Source organism: Taudactylus pleione, unplaced genomic scaffold (genome assembly GCF_031769625.1).
Source record: "Taudactylus pleione unplaced genomic scaffold, aTauple2 ptg000487l, whole genome shotgun sequence".
NCBI lineage: Eukaryota > Metazoa > Chordata > Amphibia > Anura > Myobatrachidae > Taudactylus > Taudactylus pleione.
This window is the reverse complement of record NW_028284889.1, coordinates 1,231,324-1,256,771: the sequence shown is the minus strand read 5'-3', so window position 1 is coordinate 1,256,771 and position 25,448 is coordinate 1,231,324. Positions and strand designations below refer to the sequence as shown.

Below are 25,448 nucleotides of genomic sequence, written 5' to 3'. Positions count from 1 at the left end.
CAGCACAGGGCTTTGTTGAGCTGGTCCTGGTTTTGGAAAATCAGGGGACAAAACGAGTAGGGGTCCCCTGAAAATTCCAGAACCAGCACCGAACTCTTTCTAGCGGGGGGATAATGCCACAGCCAGAGAAAACCTTTCACCGGTTTCCCTGGCCAAAGCATTATCCCTGACCGCTAGTCAGTCCAGGCCGGGGATGCCTGGGGAGTTGGGCACCCCCCCAATAAAGGGGTACCCCTCTCCAGGGCACCCCAGGCCTAGACTGATAGCCCGGGGCTATCCCTGGCACCCTATGCCCGTGGGTGCCGGGTTGATAGTGTTAGTGTAAAGTGTAAAAATAAATTTTCCATATTGTCTTTAGTTGTAGAACCACAAGTACCAGCAAGCCTTCCCTGCATGCTGGTATTTGGAGAACCACAAATACCAGCATGCGGGGCATTACGGGTCCGCTGGCACTTGTAGTTCCACAACTAAAGAAATACGTAAATAAACAAACATACACCGTGAATGTAAAATTTTATTAAAACATACATGCACACTCACACATACTCCCCTAGTATCCGAAGTAATCCATAGGGGTGTACCTGAAAAAAAAATCCATACTCACCTCTCCTATGCGTAGATCACGTCCACTTGTCCAAGTAGGCAATCCAGGGGTTAAAATAAAAAAACGCCAAAAAACCGATCCATGCCGGACTGAGCAAAGGTATGTGTGTACACATGCCTTTGCTCCGCGTAAATGACCGGGGCACACGTGTGCCCTGTCAGTGAAGGGGCCACCAGCCAATCAGGGAGCATCTCCGTCGGAGCAGCTCCCTGATTAGTTGGATGCGGCCAGCCTGTGTGTCCCATAGACTTCTATGGTGAGAAATCCCCATAGAAGTCTATGGTGGGAACCGCTATATCGTAGCCGCAAGATTAATTGAGGTTAATCTTGTGGTTACATCAATGATACAATGAAGCAGGTCTATTATTTGGGGACTTTTGGTAATCTTTTTTTTGCGAGTCTGAAACAGACACTCTATTACATTGGGCGAGTTGATTGTTTTCAATGTGAAAACATCTGGATGCGAGTTTGAGAATGGAGAGTTTTAGTAACTCTGAAAAATGTGAGTTTTAGTGAACAGACACCCTATTACATTGGAGAGTTGTGAAAAATTGCGAGTTTAGCACCAAACTCGCAATTTACCAAAACAGACTACCTATTACATTTGGCCCGATATGTTTTCCCAGATTTTTTTATATTGCGCAGATGCTTCCAATAATTCCACCTAAAAGATTTCTGGCAATTTTGAACAAAGTACTGACAAATTTATATGGGCTGGTTGCGTCCGAGGATATCCCTGTTTAAGCTACAACAAAAAAAGGAACTGGGAGGGGTTAATTTACCTTTTCTTTGTAATTATGTCTTGGCCGCAAACTACAGAGTGGCAATGGATTGGATTGGAGGCTCTGACGTTTACATGCAGCGACATATTGAACAATCTTTCACTCCTGACTGGAATCTGGTTTCCCTGTTACATACTCCTCAAACATCTCTCCCTGCTTCATTTAAAGATAATATCTTGTTGTATTCCACGTGTATGGCTTGGAGATGAACTAGGTCTAGTTTAAAAGTGTCCAAAATTAATTCTATTTTTCTGCCATTATGGGGGAACCCATTTTTTTTTCACCTGGCCAGAACTCACCTATTTTTAAAACATGGCACGCTGCTGGACTATGTTATGTTTATCAATTTTTGAGTTTGGAAAATTTAACTCCAATTTCTAGATCGCAACTACAGGATGGATTCCCCTCCCTTTCTATTCCATTATTTCCGTATTTACAAGCAGTCAGCTATGCGCAAACTTCCTTAAGGAGTCAAAATTTTAGGTTAAATCAGCTATGTTCGCTTGATAGGATATTATTTTATAAGCCTAAAGACCCCCTCACTACTTCCACCATATATACACATTTCCGCCCTGAGCTTGATTTGGAAACTGGTTCGGTAGGTTTGTTGAAATGGAAGGAGGTATTCCCTGATCTTACTATGACAAACATGTTAGAGGCCTATATGAGGCTCAATAAACTTTTAGCTTCAGCATCATATATGGAAATGCATATAAAAATACTGCACAGGGCATATTTCACCCCCAAACTAAAATTTATTATAGGGGAAGCCCAAGATTCAAAATGTTACAAATGTGGAACCCCCGATGCAGATATTATGCACTGTTTGTGGTCTTGTTCATAAGTCCAAACATTTTGGAAATCTCTCCAAACCTATATAAATACTATATTGAAAATAGAGTTTACGATTACTAGAGAATGGGTTTTTTGGGGTATATATCCAACCCATAGGGAAGGTAGATTAACAAAAGGTAATCGCGTTCTACTGATTAAATTGGCAGCTGCTGCCAAAAAGACTATTCTGTCACACTGGATCTCGTCAGAACCTATCCCATTCCCCATACATTTATTCCATACTAAATTCTCTTTTTTATTTTTTATGAACTGGACCGAAACTTCTTTACATAAAGAGAAAATTACAGAAAGGTTTTTTGATGTTTGGCTCCCATATGTCCTCACACTTTCTGATGTTATAAGGGAAGCATTGCGTAAATCTTTCGGTTTAACAACCTGGTACAATTTGGAAGTATTGTCCACAGGTGTGCCATTCTAATAGATTTAAATGGTTATTATGTGTTTCGCTCTGTATTTGATAGGGTACAATGTGGACATCTTTTTGTCAATGTCTCATTGTTCTTTAAATGTATGTTTTAAATGTATGTTTTCTGTTATATTTACTATGTTTAATCTACCTGACTTTGCAATATTTATGTATTGTAATTTTGTCAATCTGTCAATAAAAAGTTGTTAAAAAAAAAAAAAAGATTGGCGTTGGTATTTCGACGCCTATTTTAAATCCCTTGTCGGGCTTTCCCCGATCAGGATTTAGACTGGCGGCATCGCAGCCGGGGGTCTCATAACTACATCCTACAGAGCTGTATTGTCCTTTACGCCATGTAATCACAAAAGCTCCAAGATGTTACATGGAATTTGTGAGGATAGCAACTTAATGATTACATAAATGAATAATACATTTATTGTCTGTTTAACTTTTCTGCAGAAATTCTGAACTACACTCCAAAGATTGCAAACATAGCAGGCAATGTGACTGACCAAGGATTTGTGTTGGTTCAACCAGACTGCACTTTTCAGAAATATACTACAGCTAAAGTGTGGCTGGTAGTTGCACTGAATACATGTATGTACAATAATCAGCCATTATATATTTTATATTGATTAAGTAAACAATATTCTTGTAATATTATGTATTGTGAAAATAAATTACTAATATAATTAAAAGAACATTATAGATTATATAGTATATTATCGTTTATGTATATAGTATATGTCATGAAGTATGCATCATAATAAAAAAACAGATATTAGTATAGTGCTATATTATTTAATATAAAAATATTAGCACAATTTGGCTAACTTGTATTACACTTATAAAGCATGTGCTGACTGAATGTATTTTAAGACAATATTAGCACTGCACTTTTAATTATTTTATGAACATTTTGTTGCAGCATATCTAAATCTAAATGACACAGAGCTTGGTACTCCAGCTACATATTCTTCATTCATGAATGGCTCGAATTCTAGCTCTTATTATCATACTTTAATGGTCTCTGCGGTACAATACCCATGCTTACATAATAGTTCTTCTAACTTCATGTACTTGCTACAAATCGGCTCTGAATTAAACGACACACAGCATTTGTACAGCAATGGTCCTTTAAATTCGACACATACATACAGGTAAGACATTTTCTTTTAGCATTAATCATTATAAAGGAAAAAAGGGGGCTGGGCTGCACATCCTAATCTTAAACATAATATGAGGTGCTACCATGCTGAGACCTGTAGTTCTACAGCAGAAAAAGGGGGGGAAATGAGCAGATGCACACTCTAAGCACTAAGAATTCAAATGAAAAAATATTTATATAAACTCCAACATTTAAAATGATTTTTTTTTTAAGTAAGGTTACAAGTACATGTTTGTACAAAGATGTCACGGCGTACCTCATAAGGTGAGTCCCTAACATCCCCAAAGGTCCCCATACATCAGAGATGAATTGCAGCAATCGTGCAATTTGCAATCGATTGTGTATAAAAATCTGCAATGTATGGGCTTCACAGATCGCAGATTGCAACCAAAAAGTGATTGGAATTGTTTAATCAGATTGTCCAACATGTTGGATTTCACAGATCGATTGGGACCGTAGATTGCTAGTGTATGGACATGATCAGCAGATTTGCAGACCGTTTCTAGCAAAATGATGGGTCTTTCAAGATTGCCAGATCTGTGTTTGCTGCAATCGATCTGCAAATCACTGAAAAAGATCTGCAGTGTATGGGCGCAGATTGCTCGATTGGGAAATCCTAAGATCGGGCAATAAATCTTCAAATTGTACAATTGTGGTTTTCAGATTTCTGATGTATGGGGGCCTTTGCCTTTAATAGAGCCCATGTGTGTACTGCACACATGGGACAAGATGATATGCCTCCCTTGTAAATGGGTCACTCACGACAGCTGCAATGATTCTTACAGGGCCTGGACAGTCATAGAAGCTGAATATGCCAACACCAGCTTGGTGCTTGCATCTGAATTAGGGCCTACGGGCATAAAGTACGACTTGGATAGACATCAGTACAACTACATTGATGCCGTGTGCTATGAGAACCAGCTGCACTGGGTTGCAAAGTATTTTCCTTACCTTGTAATGTTGCACACTTTGATCTTTCTGGCATGCAGCAACTTTTGGTTCAAGTTCCCCCGTACCAGCTCCAAATTAGAGCAATGTATGGGCTTCACAGATTAAAATCACCTGGGGCAGGTAGGAGGAGGTAGGAGGAGTGCTAGCACAAAACAAGGGGTCTCATCTTCAAGTGTATAAAGGCCCCCATACATCAGCAATCGATTGTGGCAATTCTGCAATTTGCAATCGATAGTGTATAAAAATCTGCAGTGTATGGGCTTCACAGATCGCAGATTGCAACCAAAAAGTGATTGGAATTGTTAAATCAGATTGTCCAACATGTTGGATCTAACAGATGGATTGGGGCTGTAGATTGCTAGTGTATGGACATGATCAGCAGATTTGCAGACCGTTACTAGTAAAATGATGGGCCTTTCAAGATTGGCAGATCTGTGTTTGCTGCAATCGATTTGCAAAGCACTGAAAAAGATCTGTTAAGGTGCCCATACATCTGCGACGGATTGTCATATCGGGAAAATCGAACATTTTGGATTTCTGCGATCCTGCGATGCCGGGTTGCAGCATTGTAGGATCGTGGCAATTCATCGCAGATGTATGGGTACCTTCATGTATGGGCACAGATTGCTAGATTGGGAAATCCTAAAGCTGGGCAACTACATTATAACTTTCTGTCAGATATCTGTCCAATCTGGCTGGTTGGAATGAAAACCTGGTAATCATATGGTTTTAAACACTGAAAAAAGGACAAAAAAAAAATAGTTCAAATTGGTTAAATTTGTGTGTTTTAACCAATTTGTGTGAACAACCATTTTGGCTATTTTCCAGTGTTTGTGAGCAAATGGACGATTGTCATTTGCTCCCATACATTACCAGGTTTTCATTCCAACCAACCAGATTGGACAGATTACTGATAGAAAATTGTATAGTAGATGCCCAGCGTAAGATCGGGCAATAAATCTTCACATTGTTCAATTTCAGGGGCAAATGCAGGATTTTTATGGGGAGGATTCCATATTGTTTCCATGTGTGCAGGGGCAAACGCAGGATTTTTATGGGGAGGCTTCCATATTGTTTCCATGTGTGTATTTATATATGCTGTACACAGTGACGGTTCTAGGTGCGGGCTAACAGGGCCGTCGCCCAGAGTGTCAACACCTAGAGGGCACCACTGAGTCCCCCCTCCTGAAAAAAAACCTAGAAAGAAGAAAAAAATAGAAAAAAGATGCGCCGGTCCACCAACCCCCCCCCCCCCCCGCTGCATTTGCCGGGTGCCCGCTGATATTTGTTATCAGCAGGCACCCGACTCCCTCCCTGCAGCCGAAAGCCGCAGCTCACTCCTGAGCTCTGGCTTCCGGCAGAGAGAGTACTATGGGAGGTACGTCATGATGTCATGACGAATCTTCCATAGATCCGAGGAGCCGCGGTCGGACCGGACGGCAGCGGCAGCGGAAGCAGGAGCGGGGCTAAAGGTAAGTATTGTGTTTTTTTTCGGCCCGCGGGTGGAACAGTGGGACAGTACTGTCCCGCTTGAAATCGGGATGCTGGGGAGGAGTGCCGCCCTCTACGAGTGGCGCCCTTGTCGAAGACCCCTAGAACCGTCCCTGCTCTGACCCCATAGCATTACATACACAGGCTGTCCCCATAGCCTTACACACACCGATGCTGCCCTCATAGCTTTACACACACAGTGCTCCAATGCCTCACACACACACTGCCACCATACCCCATAGCCTCACACACGCTGCCCCATAACTTCACCACTGCTGCATTATAGCCTCACACACATGCTTCCCACTTAGGCTCACACGCACACTGTCCCCATGGGCGCACACACACGCTGCCCCCATAGCCTCACACAAACACTGCCCCCATAGCCTCACACATACGCTACACCAGGGACATGCAGTCAGGGTAGGCAGGGGAAGCAGAGCCTGTCGTACTCCTTCCCCTGTCATACTCCCTGTCATGCTCCAGAGTTTTGATATAAAAACTGTTTTTATACATGTCTGCCTCCCCAGCCATTGACATCACCGCACGTCACTGCGCTACACCATAGCCTCACACACTGCCTCCATAGTATCACACACACACTGCCCCATAGCCTCACATGCTGCACCTATAGCCTCACACACTCACTGCCCCATAGCCTAACCTTCATGCTGCCCCCATAGCCATACCTCCCAACTTTTGAAGCCAGCAACTATGGAAAATAGCGCACTGCACAGGTGGCACCCAATAATTGGGGGCATGGCCTTAATGGAAATATCGTGCCCGCGAGCCATGCCTCTGTTTTCGTCATGCTGGGGGCTTGCTCAGCGCTCTGGGAACTGCTGGACAGACCCCCATTCTCTAAAATAGCAGGCACTGTGTATATGGATGATGCGCGCATGTGCGCGTCATCCAGTCTCCACTGCTCATCTCTGCAGAGCAGCGGTGTGACAGTGTTCTCCCCAACTTCCCACCACCCACGGGACGCTGTTGCCCGCAGGTGGGACAGCGGGACAGTGCCTCTAAAATGGGACTGTCCCACTGGAATTCGGGACAGTTGGGAGTTATGCCCATAGCCTCACACACTCACTGCAACATTACCTAACACACACACTGCCCTCATAGCCTTACACCAGAGCCGTAACTAGACATTTTGGTGCCCTGTGCCAGAAATCACATTGGTGCCCCCCCATATTTTAATTAGGGTCAGTCCAAAAAATAGGGTTATGGTCTCATGGGGAAAGGGAGTGGCCACACAATAGTAGCTCCAATTTGCACATTACACTATACTGTAGTGCCCCTTATTCACAATATACCACACAGTAGTGTCCTTTTTATGTTACAACACACAGTAGTACCCATTAAACATCTTACGCCACACACTAGAGCTTCTTATTGATATTACACAACAGTAGTACCCCTTATACATATTATGCTACACAATATTGCCCTTTACACATTATGCAACACAGTAATACCCCTTACACATTATGCCACACAGTTACAGGGGTGTGTGGATACAGATTGCAAGGGTGTAAGTTACAGGGTGCAGTGTGTCACTTGTATGGGGAGCAGATGGAGGGAGTGCAGTCAGAATGTGTAGTAGGGACAGTTACACTGTGCTGGGGTGCAAGGTCCAGGGATGGCAGTTACTGGGTCCAGGAGTTTTAGTTACAGGTCGCAGAGGTGGAAGGTGGAAGGAACGGGGGCTATATCTGTGTTTAACCTCTTAGAGCCGTATTCAATTTGAGCGGACCCGCGATACTTTTCTACCTCCCGGACTTTTCAACTACATTGCATGTTTTGCAGGCGGAAAAGTATCGCGCACGTCCCCACGTATCCCCATATTCAATTTGAAAGTACGTGAAAACGGGACCCAGCGAAACTTAAACAATCAGAAAGTACTGTCAGATTTGGGGAAATCAGCCTGACACTCCCCAAAAGATGCTCTGACATGGGGGTTAGGTATGGTACCCCCCGATTTGGCTTGCTGAAGGTAGTTGGTGTTTTTAAATGGGCTCAATAGCAGCTAAATAGCGTTTTTGTATAAGTGGTTAAGAATAGTATTCAGGAGGTTTTTTTGCAGAAAATAACTTATCCCAGCAAATTTGGGGTACTTGAAAATGGGGGCCATCATATTTTAAAGTTGCTAAAGTTAAGTTTAAACAATCGGGAAAAATTCACCTGCCGCAAGCCCCTGCAATGAAAAAAACACATGGGGCATACTTGGGGACCCCCCCCAGAGTCAAGTTCTCTTTGTCCCCCAATATATTTTTTTTTCGGCCCCAACTTTAAAGTGATTTTTTGGGGTGTCCTTAGGAGTTTTTTTTTTTTAAAAATTTGACACAGTTTACCTTTGGGGGACTGTCTGAAAGCTGCACGGGGGTTCCCGCAACGTTGCACCCCAAAACCCCAATTCTGCACTTTTTTCCACCTGCTATGCATAGGCAAAACTTTTCCGCCTATTACATTGCATTGACTTTCCGCCTAAGCGGAAAGTCTTTCAAATTGAATACGGCGATACTTTGGCGAAATGAAGTAATCAGCAAAACTTTTCCACGGATTCCAGCTTTTCGCCTCAACTTGAATACGGGCCTTATATGCTGGGTACACACCTAAAGATTTTCTGTCCAACCAGCCAACTAGTTGATAGGCTGGAATGAAAATCTTGTAAGGTATGGGAGTAAATGATGATCAGCAATTTGCTCCTAAATGCCAGAAAACAGATGAAAATGGTCGTCAGACAAGTTTGTTAAATGTTTGATCTAAACAATTTGTTCAAACATCAGTTTTTGTCCATTTTCCGGCGTTTCGGAGCAAATTGCTGATTGTCATTTGCTTTCATACCTTACCAGATTTTCATTCCAACCAATCAACTAGTTGGATGGTTGGACAGAAAATCTTTCGATGTGTACCCAGGCTTATTCCTAGACCCCAGAAAATCCCTACCTCCCAGTCCTGCACCACACCCCTCCCCCACCGTATTTGATCTTAATTAATCTGGTGATAGCTGCAGTTCCATATTATTATGTGAAATATATTTATTATTATTGTTCTGCAAATCTATGTATATAATTCTTGAATATTTTTGTAAATATATTTTACAGAAAGCTAAGAGTGTATGTATGTGTGTATATATATATATATATATATATATATATATATAGACAGCAAACAAAGTGCGGCACTCAGCGGTCTAATAAACACGACTAAAAGTTCCTTAAGTCGTGTTTATTAGACTGCCGCACTTTGTTTGCTGTTTATCTATTTGGTAGCGGGCACCGCGGCATATTGGATTTGGGAAGGAGTGTGCGTTTACTTAGGATATTGTGTGTGTATATATATATATATATATATATATATATATAATCAGGGCTCGCCAAACCCGGGCGCCAGGTCGCCATGGTGACTAAGATTTTAGACCTGGCGACCGGGATTTAAAAGCCAACCCCCCCCCGCCACAGAGAAGCTCCATCTGTCGGGCACCAGCTGGCGCAGCTGCAGCCGGAGCTCACTCCTGCGCTCCGGTGTCGGGCTTCCCCACGGGCACTATGGGAGAGACGTTATGACATCTCTCCCATAGTAACGAGGAGCGGCGCCAGCCGGAGCTCACTCCTGAGCTCTAGCGTCCGGCTCCCCCCACGGGCACTATGGGAGAGACGTCATGACATCTCTCCCACAGTTCCGAAGAGCGGCAGCGGACGCAGGATTCTGGCCTAAGGTAAGCATGTGTGGTGGTCTATACAAGCTTTCATAATTTTGGTAATGGACAATGGTCTGGCTCCTAAACTTTCAAGATGGCTCCTAGATTTGACAAAAATGTGTCGAGCCCTGGATATATATATATATATATATATATATAAGGGGTGAGCGGGTTCGGATTTCTGAAATCCGAACCCCCCCGAGCCCCCCGATCCGAGGCCGATCCGAGTCAGGCTCGACTTTTCCCGCCTGACTCGGATCTGAAATCGAGGCAAAACGTCATCATCCCGCCTTCCGAGTCTCGCGGGTTTTGGATCCTATATAAGGTACCTGCGTCGGCGCCATTTTCTCACTCGGCTGTGGACAGTGAAGAGGGAGGGTGGGAGTTAGGGCTGGCTGGGCTGTGTAGTGTAGTGTAGTGTAGTGCAGAGTAGTGTTGTGCTGTGCTGTGCTGCTGTTGTCCACTACTTCAAAGTCCATAGGGGCTGGCTGTGTTGTGCTGTGTTGTGCTGTGCTGCTGTTGTTAATAGGGGCTGTGTCCACTACTTCAAAGTCCATAGGGGCTGGCTGGACTGTGTTGTGCAGTCAGTTCTCCATAGGGGCTGTGTCCACTCCAAAGTCCTGTGCAGTGTCCCAGTACTAAAGGGGTGCTGTAGTGTTGTCCAGGGGGTGCTCTGTCCATCAGGGGTGCTCCCCGCAAGTGCTAAAAAAATAATATTTTTTGTGTGTTTGTGAATTGTGTGCGCAGTAGCCGCACGTGCATCAACAAAGTAGTGCCAAGCGTGCGCCTGTGTCATAAGTAAAGGGCCGGCTGGCTTGACCGTTAAAGGGTGCTGTAACCCCCAAAGTACACTCCAGTCCAAACCAAAAAAAAAATTTTCTGTGTTTGTGAATTGTGTGCGCAGTAGCCGCACGTGCATCAACAAAGTAGTGCCAAGCGTGCGCCTGTGTCATAAGTAAAGGGCCGGCTGGCTTGACCGTTAAAGGGTGCTGTAACCCCCAAAGTACACTCCAGTCCAAACCAAAAAAAAATTATTTTCTGTGTTTGTGAATTGTGTGCGCAGTAGCCGCACGTGCATCAACAAAGTAGTGCCAAGCTTGCGCCTGTGTCATAAGTAAAGGGCCGGCTGGCTTGACCGTTAAAGGGTGCTGTAACCCCCAAAGTACACTCCAGTCCAAACCAAAAAAATATATATTTTCTGTGTTTGTGAATTGTGTGCGCAGTAGCCGCACGTGCAATAACAAAGTAGTGCCAAGCGTGCGCCTGTGTCATGAGTAAAGGGCCAGCTGGCTTGACCGTTAAAGGCTGCTGTAACCCCCAAAGTACACTCCAAATCAAATAAAAAAATATTTTCTGTGTTTGTGAATTGTGTGCACTGTGGCTGCACGTGCATCAACAAAGGAGCAGCGCCAAGCGTGCGCCTGTGTCCCATAAGTAAAGAGCCGGCTGGCTCATTTCTTAAAGGGTGGTGTAACCCACAAAGTGCACTACTCTCCAGCAAAAATAAAAAAATATTTTCTGTGTTTGTGTGCACTTTAGCCGCACGTATATATCAATATAACATAAATGGAGGACCAAACTTTCTCCGATAAAAATAAAATAGGGAAAGATCAAGAACCACTTCCTCCTAGTGCTGTTGCTGCTGCTGGGAGTTGTTCATCATCCCAGAGAGGAAGTAGGAACATCACTACTTTTACTAAACAATTGACCCTCCAACAGTCCCTAGCGATGAGGAAGAAGTACGACAGCAGTCATCCTGAAGCAAAACGTATAACTGAGGCCTTGACTGCTATGTTGGTGTTAGACGTGCGTCCGGTATCCGCCATTACTGCAGTGGGATTTAGACAATTGATGGAGGTAGTGTGTCCCCGGTTCCAAATCCCGTCTAGATTCCACCTGCATCCTCAAAGCAGCAGCGACAAGCGTGCGTCTGTCTGTTAAAGGGTGGTGACACCCTCAAAGTGTGCTACACAAACAATAAAAATACTGTTCTTTTTTTTTCTGTCTTTGTGAAATGTGTGGGCTGTAGCCGCACCTGCATCCTTAAAGCAGCAGCGACAAGCGTGCGTCTGTCTGTTAAAGGGTGGTGACACCCTCAAAGTGTGCTACACAAACAATAAAAATATTGTTCTTTTTTTTTCTGTCTTTGTGAAATGTGTGGGCTGTAGCCGCACCTGCATCCTTAAAGCAGCAGCGATAAGCGTGCGTCTGTCTGTTAAAGGGTGGTGACACCCTCAAAGTGTGCTACACAAACAATAAAAATATTGTTCTTTTTTTTTTCTGTCTTTGTGAAATGTGTGGGCTGTAGCCGCACCTGCATCCTTAAAGCAGCAGCGACAAGCGTGCGTCTGTCTGTTAAAGGGTGGTGACACCCTCAAAGTGTGCTACACAAACAATAAAAATATTGTTCTTTTTTTTTCTGTCTTTGTGAAATGTGTGGGCTGTAGCCGCACCTGCATCCTTAAAGCAGCAGCGACAAGCGTGCGTCTGTCTGTTAAAGGGTGGTGACACCCTCAAAGTGTGCTACACAAACAATAAAAATATTCTTCTTCTTTTTTCTGTCTTTGTGAATTGTGTGGGCTGTAGCCGCACTTGCATCCTCAAAGCAGCAGCGACAAGCGTGCGTCTGTCTGTTAAAGGATTACATCGGTGACAGCATCCAAGTAGGAATGTCAGACAGTCCGTACCTGTACTGGCAGGAAAAAGAAGCAATTTGGAGGTCCCTGTACAAACTGCTCTATTTTACCTGAGTTGCCCCCCCTCCAGTGTGTACTCTGAAAGAGTGTTTAGTGCAGCCGGGAACCTTGTCAGCGAAAGGCGTAGGAGGTTGCTTTCACAAAATGTGGAGAAGATGATGTTCATAAAATGAATTATCAACTCTTCCAGGGAGACCAGCCTCCAGAACGTACAGAGGGACCTGTGGTTGTGGATTCCAGCGGGGACGAATTAATACTCTGTGAGGATGAGGATGTACACAACACTGAAGAGGGTGAGGAATCGGTGGATGAGGAGGATGAGGACGACATCTTGCCTCCGTAGAGCCAGTTTGTGCAGGGACAGATTAATTGCCAGCTTGTTTTGTGGGGGCCCAAACGAACCAATCATTTCAGCCACAGTCGTGTGGCAGACCCTGGCGCTGAAATGTTTGGTTTGTTAAAGTGTGCATGTCCTGTTTATAAAACATAAGGGTGGGTGGGAGGGCCCAAGGACAATTCCATCTTGCACCTCTTTTTTTTCTTTGCATTATGTATAGTTTGGGGCCTAGTTTTTCAAACTGCCATCCTGTCTGCCACTGCAGTGCCACTCCTAGATGGACCACGTGTTTGTGCCGCCCACTCGTATCTCTTAGCATAGTCATCCAGCTACCTCGATGCAACCTTTTGGACATAAAAACACTATTGTGAGGTGTGAGGTGTTCAGAATAGACTGGAAATGAGTGGAAATTAAGGTTATTGAGGTTAATAATAGCATAGGAGCAGAAAAACCCACAAATTCTGTGATTTTAGCTGTTTTTATGCTTTTTTTCAAGAAAATACAGATCCAAAACACAAAACCCAGAACCCAAAACACGGAAGGGTGGTTTTGGCAAAACCAATCCAGATCCAAAACACGAAGAAAGATCCAGATCCAAAACCAAAACACAAAACACGAAAAGTGGCCGGTGCACACCCCTACTATATATATATATATATATATATATATATATATATATATATATACATACATACATACATACATAATCAGCACAACCCAGGCAATAGGAACAGGCTGCTGGCTACTACTCTTGGATACCGACACCCCACCACCCGCCTCTGTCTCTAACACACTGGACTGGTTCTGTCATCCAGTGTCCACACAGCGCCACGCCGCTCCGCTTTCTGCCAGCCTGACTCCAAGCACGACCCACCCAAAAGCAGCAGGCAGCTCCTGAGTGTGTAACCTCACCAGAGGAACTATGGAAAACTTGGGCGGGGAGACGTAATGACGTCTCTCCCATCCCACAATGGATGCAGGTCTGTAGGCTGCCGAGACTCAGGAGGTGGAGTCACGCTGTATCACAAGTAGGGCAGGGGGAGGCTGCACTGCTGTCCGACTCTGTCGTCTGTAAACAGTGCTGGGTGGCCACGCATCACACTTTAAACAGTGGCTGCCCACTGCCAGCATAGAGAAAATGAGGTGGGTCGCCGGCGTTCCGCCCTCAGCACTGTTGTGCTCTGTGCGGTGGCACCGACCTCACCACCCTAGCTACGGCCCTGCCTCATACACACACTGCCCCCATAGCCTCACTCATATGCTGCCCTATAGTCTCAAACACATGCTGCCCCCATATTCTCACACACAAGCAGCCCCATAGTCTCACACATACGCTGCCCCCTAGACACACACACACACTGCCCCTATAGCCTCACACATACGCTACACAATAGCCTCACCCACAATGCCTCCATAGCCTCACACAAATGTTGCACCATAGCCTCACACGCTGCCCCCATAGACTCACACAAACACTGCCCCCATAGCCTCACACACATGCGCTGCCTCCATAGCCTCACACATACGCTACACCATAGACTCACACCAGGGGTGTATCTATAATGGGTGCAGGGTGTGCTGTGCACACGGGCCCCTGGGTCCAAGGGGGACCCGCACCGCACATCCTGTACCCATATTATCTAATACTTACCGCTCCAAGGTCCCATGTCAGGTGTCTAAGCCCTGCACCAAATGCCAGAAAATGGCCGCCATGGCCATTTTGCCGGCGTTTTGCGCATGCAAGTAGACTCTGGGCACACTTTAGTGCCCAGAGTCTACTGATGCTGAGGTCGGCGGTCAGATGCGTCAGTCTGCTGCCAGCCACCGGGGAGAGAGGAGGGGGCCCTGGACAGGGAATGAACACGGGCCCCCTCCTCTCTTAATGCGCCCCTGTCTCACACACAGTCTGCCTCTATAGCTTCACACAAACTCTGCACCATCGCCTCACATGCTGCCTTCATAGCCTCACACAAACACTGCCCCCATAGCCTCACACACTCGTTGCCCCCATAGCCTCAGACTAAACAATGTGTACCCAGAGCGATATCGCAAGTGGCGGGACACAGCAGGGGTGCTGGCATTGGCAAATGCATACACACTTGCCGATGCCGGCAGCTACATATCGTCTACTGTGTACTAGAGATGTGCACCGACCCCCGTGCTTTGGTTTTTTATCTGTATGTCCTTTGGTTTTGGATCTGGATTGGTTTTGCCAAAACGTCCTTTCTTGTTTTGTTTTTTGGTTTTGGATCTGTTTATTTTCTACAATAAAAAATATAAAACAGCTAAAATCACATCTTTTTGGGCCTGTTTTTGTTCCTACAGTATTATTAACCTCAATAACACTTATTTCCGCTCGTTTCCAGTCAATTTTGACCACCTCACAGCTCACAATATTGTTTTCATCCAGTTTAGGCCTCAAATTTGCACCAAGCTTTCTGGCTGACTAAGCGGCAGCAGTGGGTGGCACAAACACGTGGCAGTTCAACTTCCAACATGGCACATCAGGAAACAAATGTTTGTATTATTCAAGAGGCCTGAGGGAGTTGGAGTGTGTATGTAGTTGAAGGCAGGGACAGGAAGGGTTGATTGGTAGTAAATTTAATTACATTTTTTGATTCTGAAATAAATTTGAGGGAGAAGGGGAGGCATTTACAAAAAATATTTTACTCATTCACATCAGTCCTTGTCCCAGAAGAATCCATGAGTGCCATGCCTGGTGCTGGGAGTTGATTTTCAACCCAGAAGGGGACCAGGAAGACTTCTAGTAGTGCTTTCCAAAACAATTGACTGTTAAATAATCCTTTGCAAAGATTCTACTTGAAAAGCATTTCCAAACCTGTACAGGGACATTAAAAAAAACATAGTTAGGTAATGGCCTCCAAACTGCCGTTGTACCCACTATCCACCAGCACAGATATGTGGACAAGCAGAACAGAGCAAATGAAAGATTTCAGATTTAAGGTCTTACGTTGTGTCTTTCTTGAGAATCATGCGCCTGCTTCTGTGGATAGAAGTGGATTTCATCCCAGAAAGGGACCAGGAAGAGTGCTTTCCAAAACAATTGACTGTTACAAAAAATATTTTACTTATTCACATCCTTGTCAAAGTTTCCACTTGTAACTTTTTCCTAACCTGTACAGGGACATTAAAAAAAACATAGTTACTTATTGGCCTCCAAACTGCCGTATACCCACTGTCCACTTAACCAGCACAGATATGTGGACAAGCGGAACTGAGCAAATGCAAGATTTCAGATTTAAGGTTTAAGTCTTACATTGTGTCTTTCTTGAGAATCCTTGAGCACCATGCCTGCTGCTGGGAGTGGATTTTCATCCCAAAAGGGATGAAGATGTTGTTTCTTCTTCCCAACGGACACAGATCTGAAGAGCTCAAGTGGCACGTGATGCAGCGATGGCTTCTCCTTCAGTTTCTCCAGCAAGTGCATCTGCTGAGAAAAAAACTAAACTTTCAAAACACCCATTGGCGATGCAGTTGAGTCAACACAACCAAGTTTTGACATCTGGTCGGGTCAGAAGAATTGCCTACAATTAATGACACCTCTAGTGTGACTCCATCTGATATGGTCACCATTTAAAGAATGGTTGAGGACTATTTAAAAAGTTTTAATGATAGCATCAAAATAGGCATGTCAGACAGTCCGTTTGTATACAGGCAGGAAAAAAAGTAATTTGGAGGCCCTTGCACAATCTGCCTTTGCTTTACTTGAGCTGCCCACCTTCCAGTGTGTACTCAGAAAGCGTTTTCAGCACAGCCAGGAACCTCCAAAATGTGGAAAAGATGATGTCCATCAAAATGAACTACAAATTCTATGAGAAAGACCTTTACCATCAATTACGTGCAAAGATTACAGAGGCACCTGTAATGGTGGATTCCAGCGGGGACAAATTAATATTGTGTTAAGAAGATGATGTATACATCACCCCAGATTCTACCAGTACCCAAGCCTATATCGTCATCCCATCCTGTGTATAAATTACAGCTGCACTCCCTGTTAGATTGGGGATTCATTGTCCACTTTAGTGGATTTGAGCTCCATTTTAGTCCATATCACCACACCCCCTACACATCTTGTGTCCTGGGCTACAGGATGAGCAGCTGCACTCTGGAATACGGTTGCATGGAGTTGCCGCTCTGACTCGCTGAAATTCAGGTATAGAGGCCATGAGTAGGGACACTAGAATCAGAGGACGCAGTTTTAGCTGCATTATTCAATTTGTTAAAACATATCCTCTATTTTCACCTTTTGAAAATATGTTTATGGGAATCTCAGCTGAGGCGTTTGTGATGTCATTATACTTAATATATATTGCACGTTATTTAGCACTTTGTTGTGGTCTTGTAGTCGGCGTGTAGACTAATCATTTATTCATGATTGAGGAAAGTTGCATTTTTTTATTGCTAACTTTGTGTTAGTAAATTGTAAAATTGTGAAGTTTCCACTTACAGTGTCACAAGAGTTTTTTATGAATAAGAAAAGAATAACACACTGCGTTACCACTTACAGTGTGACAATTTTTACAAATACACTGCATTCTACTTAGTGTCACAATTTTTTTTTACGAATATACTGCCTTTTCCACTTACAGTGTGACAATATTTTTTATGAATACACTGCGTTTCCACTAACAGTGTCAATATTTTTTTACGAATACAAACCTGCAACCCCTGCCCCTGGATGGACACAGCAGCGCCTGCCCTGGATGGACACAGCAGCCCCTGCTCTAGATGAACACAGCAGCCCCTGGATGGACACAGCAGCCCCTGCTCTAGATGAACACAGCAGCCCCTGGATGGACACAGCTGCCACTGCCCCTGGATGGACACAGCTGCCACTGCCCCTGGATGGACACAGCTGCCACTGCTCCTGGATGGACACAGCTGCCACTGCCCCTGGATGGACACAGCAGCCACTGTCCCTTGATGGACACCGCAGCCACTGCCCCTGGATGGACACAGCAGACCCTGGATAGGCACAGAAGCCCCTGCCCTGGATGGACACAGCAACCCCTGGATGGACACAGCAGCCCCTTGATTAACTACACAGGCAGCACGCTTAGTGCAGCTACATTGTTAAGTGCGGCTAACGTGCACACACACACAGAAAATAAAACACTTTTATTTTACTTTACCTTTACTTTCATTTTTTTTTTTTTCACTGGGGTGGAGAGCACCCTTGAACGAGGCAGCAGCCCCTTGATTAACAGCACAGGCAGCATGCTTGTTGCAGCTATGTTGTTGATAAGTGCGGCTAACGCGCACACACACGCAGAGAAAAAAACACTTATTATTTTTTTCACACTGGGGGTGAAGAGCACCCCTGATGGACAGAGCACCCCCTGGACAACACAGCAGCACCCCTTTAGGTATGCAATCGGGAAGCCGGCGGACCTAATACCGACAGCCGGCTTCCCGACTGCTTAATTCCAGCAACAGTTAAATGACAGGCGTCTAAATCTAGATGCCTGTCATTTTACCGAATCCGGGAGACCGGCGCCCAGTATCCCGATCGAAGGGATGCCGGGCGCCGAGCGTGGATAGCCGCGGGGCGGAGGGTTAGGTTTAGGGCTCCCGGGGGGACTTAGGGTTAGGCACCCCCCCGGGAAGTTAGGGTTAGGCTAGGGGGAGGGAGGGTTAGGGTTAGGCACCCCCCGGGAGGTTAGGGTTAGGCAATTCCCCAGGGGACTTAGGTTTAGGCGGCGGGGAAGGGGGGTTAGGTTTAGGCACTTAGAGGGGGGATTAGGGTTAAGCACTGGGGTAAGGTTAGGGTTAGGCATCCCTAAGGGAGGGTTAGGGTTAGGGGGGGAGGTTAGGTTAGACAGTACTTACCTTAGGACAATCAGGATTTCCTCCTCTGACGGGATGCCGCTGTCGCGATTCCAACCGCCGGGCAGGGGTCCGGCGGTAAATCATACCGATTCCCCCTTTATGGACTGCATTGACACAGGAGCCACTGAAGCCCCCCTCTTCTGTCTGCAGCACAGTTTCTATAGACAACAACACAGCCCTTATGGACAATAGCACAGCACAGCCCAGCCAGCCCCTATGGACAACAGCAGCCAGCCCCTATGGACAACAGCCAACTCCTATAGACAGCAGCCAGCCCCTATAGACAACAGCAGCCAGCCCCTATGACAACAGCAGCCAGCCCCTATGACAACAGCAGCAGCACAGCCGTTATAGACAACAACAGCACAGCCCCTCCCTAGCTTCCTCTTCACTCTCCACAGCCAGAATGAAAATGGCGGCAAGCGCGGGAACCTTTATAGGATCCAAAACCTTGCGAGAATCCGACAGCGGGAGGATGACGTTTTGCCTCACTTTGAGATTGTGGTCGGTGGAGTATCCTTCCGGGCTGCCGATATTTGCCGCATGGAGTATGCCGAGAGTTAAAGTGATCTTCTGTTCCTTGGGTGTCGTCTGCTTGCTGGGGTCTGTGAATACTTGGTTTTCCAAATCTGATTCTTTCTGGGTCACATGTCACGAACTTCCAATGGATTTCATGCACATGGTATAAAAGTCTTTTACTAACTGAGCATTATTGTCTGTGCAACATTACCCTTAGGTTTTTCCTTGGACTCCTGCCAGATCCTCGCTGTACCTGATATATGCTGTGGACTTGCCTTGCCCGGTTCTGCTACAGATTCTCGGCTGCACTACAGAGCCCAGCGCTGCTACTGGCTCCCTGCTACAATACAAAGCCTAACTCTGCTTTTAGTCTCCGCTGTACTATTAGCCCAGCCTAACTACTGATTCATGGCCTCACCGTGTTCACCTTAAACAACAGTTGTCAACTGCATCATAAAAGCTACTTCATTCCAGACCTCAGTTACAGCACGGGGCTCAACCCCGCACCTCTTCATACCGAATCTCCACCACATCTTGGGGCTCAACCCCATACCGGATTTCAGTCACGTCTCGGGGCCCAACCCTGCTCTGCTTCATACTGGATTTCAGTTACGTCTCGGGGCCCAACCCCACTCCACTTCATACCGGATTTCGGTCACGTCACGGGGCTCAACCCCGCACCTCTTCATACCAGATCTCCGCCACATCTTGGGGCTCAACCCCATACCGGATTTCAGTCACGTCTTGGGGCCCAACCCTGCTCCGCTTCATACCGGATTTCAGTTACGTCTTGGGGCCCAACCCCACTCCGCTTCATACCTGATTTCAGTCATGTCACGGGACTCAACCCCGCACCTCCTTATAACGGATCCCCACCACAACTTGGGGCTCAACCCCATACCGGATCTCTGTCATATCACCGGGCTTAACCCCGCTCCTCCTCCTATTGGATTTCAGTTACATCTCTGGGTTCAACCCTGTACCTGCTTATTGCTATATTATGAACTTTCTGTTAATTGAACTTTAGTTCTCGCGGGGCTAATCCTGGTACCTGCTTGTAGTGATATTTTGAACTCTGTTTTGTGTGGACTCTATGTTTGTATATCTTGGACTTTACAGCACAGCCTTGTCCTGGAATAAATCCTGTTTACTTTTAACATTGCGTGCCGGTGCTTTTTCATGAGGTCATTCATCAAACCACCTCAGTTTGTACTGCCTGTTAAACCTGCTTCTCCCCAGGAGTCCCAAGAGTCTGTAGCCGTGACACTACCATAGGTATAGGCAAACGCAGGGGGGGTTTCCGTATGCCAGCCCACACCATGACTACCATAGAAGTAGTAATATAATAGAATTTTACAAGTGCTGCATGTTATTCTCACTATCACAAATGAAATAATTAACACTACCTGTGGATCTTTTAACATGTATCAGCTAGTAATAAATAACCTGTGCATCAACTAGGAGATCTGGAAAACATTCACTGTTAGGGATGTGCTGCTATAGAGCCCAATATGTACATATATGTCCAGGACAGTGCTAGATTGCTCCCAGACTCCTGGACTTGCTCTAATACTCTGTGGAATGGTGCCCACATCTAAAATGAAAACATTCAGCTTAGACAGGATAGCCATACTGCCGCATTTAATGGCTTACTGTGATCGCTGGTCCTGTATATGCTGGAATTATGACTCACAATACACTTTGTATGACGCATATTAAACCTGTTTAAATGCTAATTCTACCCTCTTCGTGGACTGGCCGCGCTCACTCTAAAATCAAGCATTTGGAAACCCCCCTCTAGAAATCCTGTGTTTGCCACTGATCGGGATGGTAGAAGTTTCGATGATGCCAGCAATGGTTACTTCTAAAGACTCACCAAGCAATCTTGCAGTACAGTATCTAAAGACACTGAAAGTGGCTGTCTCAGTCCTTGCACATGCAGACAGACTACTGTACACCAAGGATTGTAGTGGTACCGTAGTTGATTAAAGTCGCAGATGTGCAACCTGGCAAAGGACGCTGTAGTGTCCAACCCAGAATAAGTAATATGTATTCCCCGTACATTGTAATACGTTGTATACAAGACACTGTTTCCTTTACAGAACTTTTATAGACTAAAACAATTAAAGAAAAAAAAATTCAAATATGTAGTACACAATGAGATTTAGCTGAGAAACCGTTTCCTATTATCAGTACTCATATGTGTAATAGATAGATAGATAGATTAATACTTCTTCTGGACTTGATGATCTAATCACACGCACAGACATTTGTTCGGTATGTATTCACAATAACAGCACATGGGATGCTGGCGCTTAGAATACAGGAGCCAGCATCCCAACCCGCCGGGATCCCGAAGGTAACTAGTGTGGTATCAGGGAGGGTTATGCTGGGTACACACTGGCAGATATATTGGCCGATCAATATATCGAGTGCCCGTCGGACAGTGTGTACCAGCGATATGTCTGTGTCACTTTTAGGTTCATGGTGTGGGGAGGGATGGTTAGGGGTAGTGGTATGGGAAGGGTTAGGATACCTACTGACAGGTGTCGGTATTCTAACCCTATTAGGATGCCGGTGTTGGGATTTTGAATGTCAGGAACCTGAGCGCCGGCATTCTGTACACAAACCATACGAGCCACAAATCTGTCATTATCCCATTATATATATTTATTTTTTTATTTATTTAAAAATGTATAGACAGACTTCCTTCTCGTCTCTCAGCCCCCAGGCTATAATTAGAGATGTGTATGGACGTCTATAATAGTGAAGGTCAGCGGTGCTCTTTTTTGTGCACAGTTGTGTTTTATGTAGAGTGTGGACTCCTGTGTTTTATGTAGAGTGTGGACCCCTGTGTTTTCGTTCTAAGGGCTCTATTTACTACAATCCGCATTTGTAATGCAGATTGTAGTGTGATATTACCGACTGAATTCGCATTGCGAATTCAGGCAATATCACAGGGATTTACTAAAAATACCTTGCAGGGACAGAGCTTGCGATAAAGCTCTGTCCCTGCGAATCCCCTCCGCACACTTATCACTGTATTTTCGCAAAAAAAACTGTGACAAGTGCTTACGCATGCGCCGACCAACCGTCGCTAAGCTCCGCCCCCTCTATCTTAACCGTGTTTTGGTTTTGGCAAAACCACCCTCAAATGTTATGGTTCAAATTCGGTTTCTGATTGCTTTAAAATTGACAAAAACCTGCTAAAATCATGTCATTTTACATGCAATCCAAAACCGGAGATTTGTTCTTTAAAATCTTAACCTGACCATACACCAGAATGATATAATTACTATCAGCCAACTAGTTGGCTGGTTGGAATGATAATCTGGCAATGGGTGGGAGTAAATGATAATCATTCGTATGCTCCCACATGCTGAAAAATGGCCAGAAATGGTCTGTCCAACTAGTTGGGAAAAATCAAACATGTTTGATTTTTCCCAACTAATCATTCTAGTGTACATTAGGGGGAAGCTTACAACTTTCCCCCCGACTGAATGATAAGTAGGCGGACACTGGCCGCTAATGTGATACCCCTAAAGTGTATATTGTCCAGCTTATATAGATATATGGTATGTTGAGATAATAATTCATATATTTACACTGCATTATGTGGTAGAAGGGTGCTGATTGATGTACTGTAGGTGCTCAGTAAATAAGCTAAAAAGACTGTCAGTCTGTGTATTTACACAGCGTTAAATAGTAAGGAAATGCTGTTTGATGTGTCAGCGCCCCCCCCTCCCTAGAGAGGACATTGGAGCAGCCTGCCTTCCCTGAACTATTGTGCACTGATGGGCGCGCGGCATGGAGTAGGTTAATGCTGCCACCGCAGAGGGGAGAAGGAGCTCTATGGAGACCTGAGTAGAGAGAAGCGGCGCGCGCGGTCGGCGGGAAGCGAACCCGCACGCGACCGCTGGAATATAAGAGTTTTCCCACGGGGGCTGCTGGGGGTTGGCCTGAGGTAAGCGAACAGCGGGGGAAGCGCTGCGCTTACCGGCGAAAGGGAGTCCTGAGGCAGCGGTGAGCGGTGCAGAGTCTGCGCACTCACCTGGGAGTCCTGAGGAGACTGTCGGCAGGAGCCGCTGGCAGAGGGAGAGCTTGGATCGTAGCTCAGCTGAGAGAAAGCTGCCAGTCTGCCGGGTCCTGAGAGGAAGCAGCGTCAGCAGGGAGATGTCTCCAAGCCTGCCCCTTCTTGGTGACTGACAGCTGGGGAGCTGAGAGGCTGCTGCCGGGACTCAGAGAGGAGAAAGGGGTTTTCAGCAATGGAGCCGCCCTGCATCCTCCCCCTTCTTGTGACTGACGGCTGGGGCCAGAGAGTATCAAGTGCTGAGGCGCGGCTTCCACTGGATGGGACGGACCAGAGCTGGTGACAGGTGGAGCAGTGAGTACTCTGACCCGCTCTTAACGCAATCCCTGTCAGTTAAACACAGCCCCAGTATTAGTTAGTGCATACCAGCTGAGGAAGAGGTTCTTTCAGTCTATAAGCAACTTGGATCCCTATTGACTTTAGTGCAAACCCTATGGGACAAATGTATTGAATGCAGTAAAAGGCAGTATCCTATACAGTGAGAGTTCGCCATCCTGCAGGGAGAATATAGCATACACTTTTACTATTTGGATGTAGACATTGCTGTCAGGTAACTCCCATCGGTACATTCTCTGGACCCTAAAGCTCTTAAATTTGCTGACAGGAGATAACAGACACTGTGTAAGTAAGGGAGCAGCCATACTCTCAGCTAAGCCGCAGGGAGCAAAACCAGGAGGAAGTACAACTAACTCTTCTACATCTAACCTTAACAGAGCCCAGTCAGCTACCATACAGCTTTCAGTAAGGAAATATTGTTATATTACACACTGCATCCAAGCCAGTTGTTAATACTGTGCAGTAAGGGAAATAGAGAGTTGTATTGTGCACGCTACTACCAGAGACAAGTAACCTGTTTAAAAAGCCTCAGTGCAGGATCTTGCATAGATAGAGTACATTTCAACTTATTCCCCAACATTCTTCTTCAACCCGGGCAACGTTTATAAAAACTGTCTCCTAGCTAGCTAATCACTTGCATGCAGTGATAAACTTCGAGACTATTGCATTCTGTGTTTTTCCTGGTGCACCAGGTAGATGTGGTAGAACATGCTTTATTTGTTCTGTTATATATATGTGTGATGTAATATATATGTTCGCTTTTAACCTTCTTCTTGGCAGTTGGATCGCAAGTCCAGTGTTCCGGTTACAATAAAATTTGCGGATCCAAGTGTAAATTTATTTGCTTAAAAGTGTGCTGAAAAAAATCGAATTGTTCTTCTGAAATGCTAATGTAAAAGTTGTCACTAATTTGAACTGATCTTGTTTGAATAAATATCACATCCTATTGCCACTATTGCCTGTATCTAAATCATTACCTTCCGGAAGATTCCAAGGTGATCCAAAGACAGAGTATTTGGTAAGGAAGCACCCTAACACATCACTAGTAGAATAGAACACCCTTAGCGGGGTGTTACATTTTGGCGTCATACGAACAGGATTCGAGCAAGTCATATCATCCGACGACTAATAAGCTGCGGGAGACTAGTCTAACACTTGTCCAGCCATGGCTAACCTTAATTCGATACAAATGTTGCAAGGTCAGCTAGAAAGATTAGCAGTGGAAATAACAGAACTGCACAGAGAGATGCATGAATTCTCTCATCACAGACCTAATGACTCCTCTGGATGGAGAGGAAACTCGGATCAAAGGCATGCCAGTGATGATTGGTGGGAACCTCCTAAAAGGAATAGGAGGAGAGTCACAGATAAATTTGATTCACAAGGACGACCCATCTGTCGAGGATGTAACCAGAGCGGCCACATTGAGCGATATTGCAACTGGAGAGAGTCGTTAAACTTAGAAGTCCTGGGGTCGAGGGCCAACCCTCAGGAGAGGCAGATGGAATAGGCCCAATGCTGGAAGATAGGCAAACCAGAAAAGTGAATCAAGGCCCAATATCACAGAACCAGATAAACTTTGTGAACACTCCACCTGCAGGAAGAATGTCCGGAAAAGTTGTCTGGTTCCATGTGAAACGCGGGTATGGATTCATTAACC

The 25,448-nt window shown here is 45.3% G+C and overlaps 1 protein-coding gene across 1 annotated transcript in view; it reads left to right on the top strand.

Annotated features, from left to right (window-relative positions):
• The window catches only part of LOC148502654 (uroplakin-3b-like), a 96,482-nt gene that overhangs the window by 49,639 nt on the left and 21,395 nt on the right, over positions 1-25,448 (top strand). The window contains exons 2-3 of the mRNA XM_088449494.1: positions 3,107-3,244; positions 3,576-3,807. Of these exons, the coding sequence (XP_088305620.1) occupies positions 3,107-3,244; positions 3,576-3,807 (370 nt within the window). The remainder of the gene's footprint in view (positions 1-3,106; positions 3,245-3,575; positions 3,808-25,448) is intronic.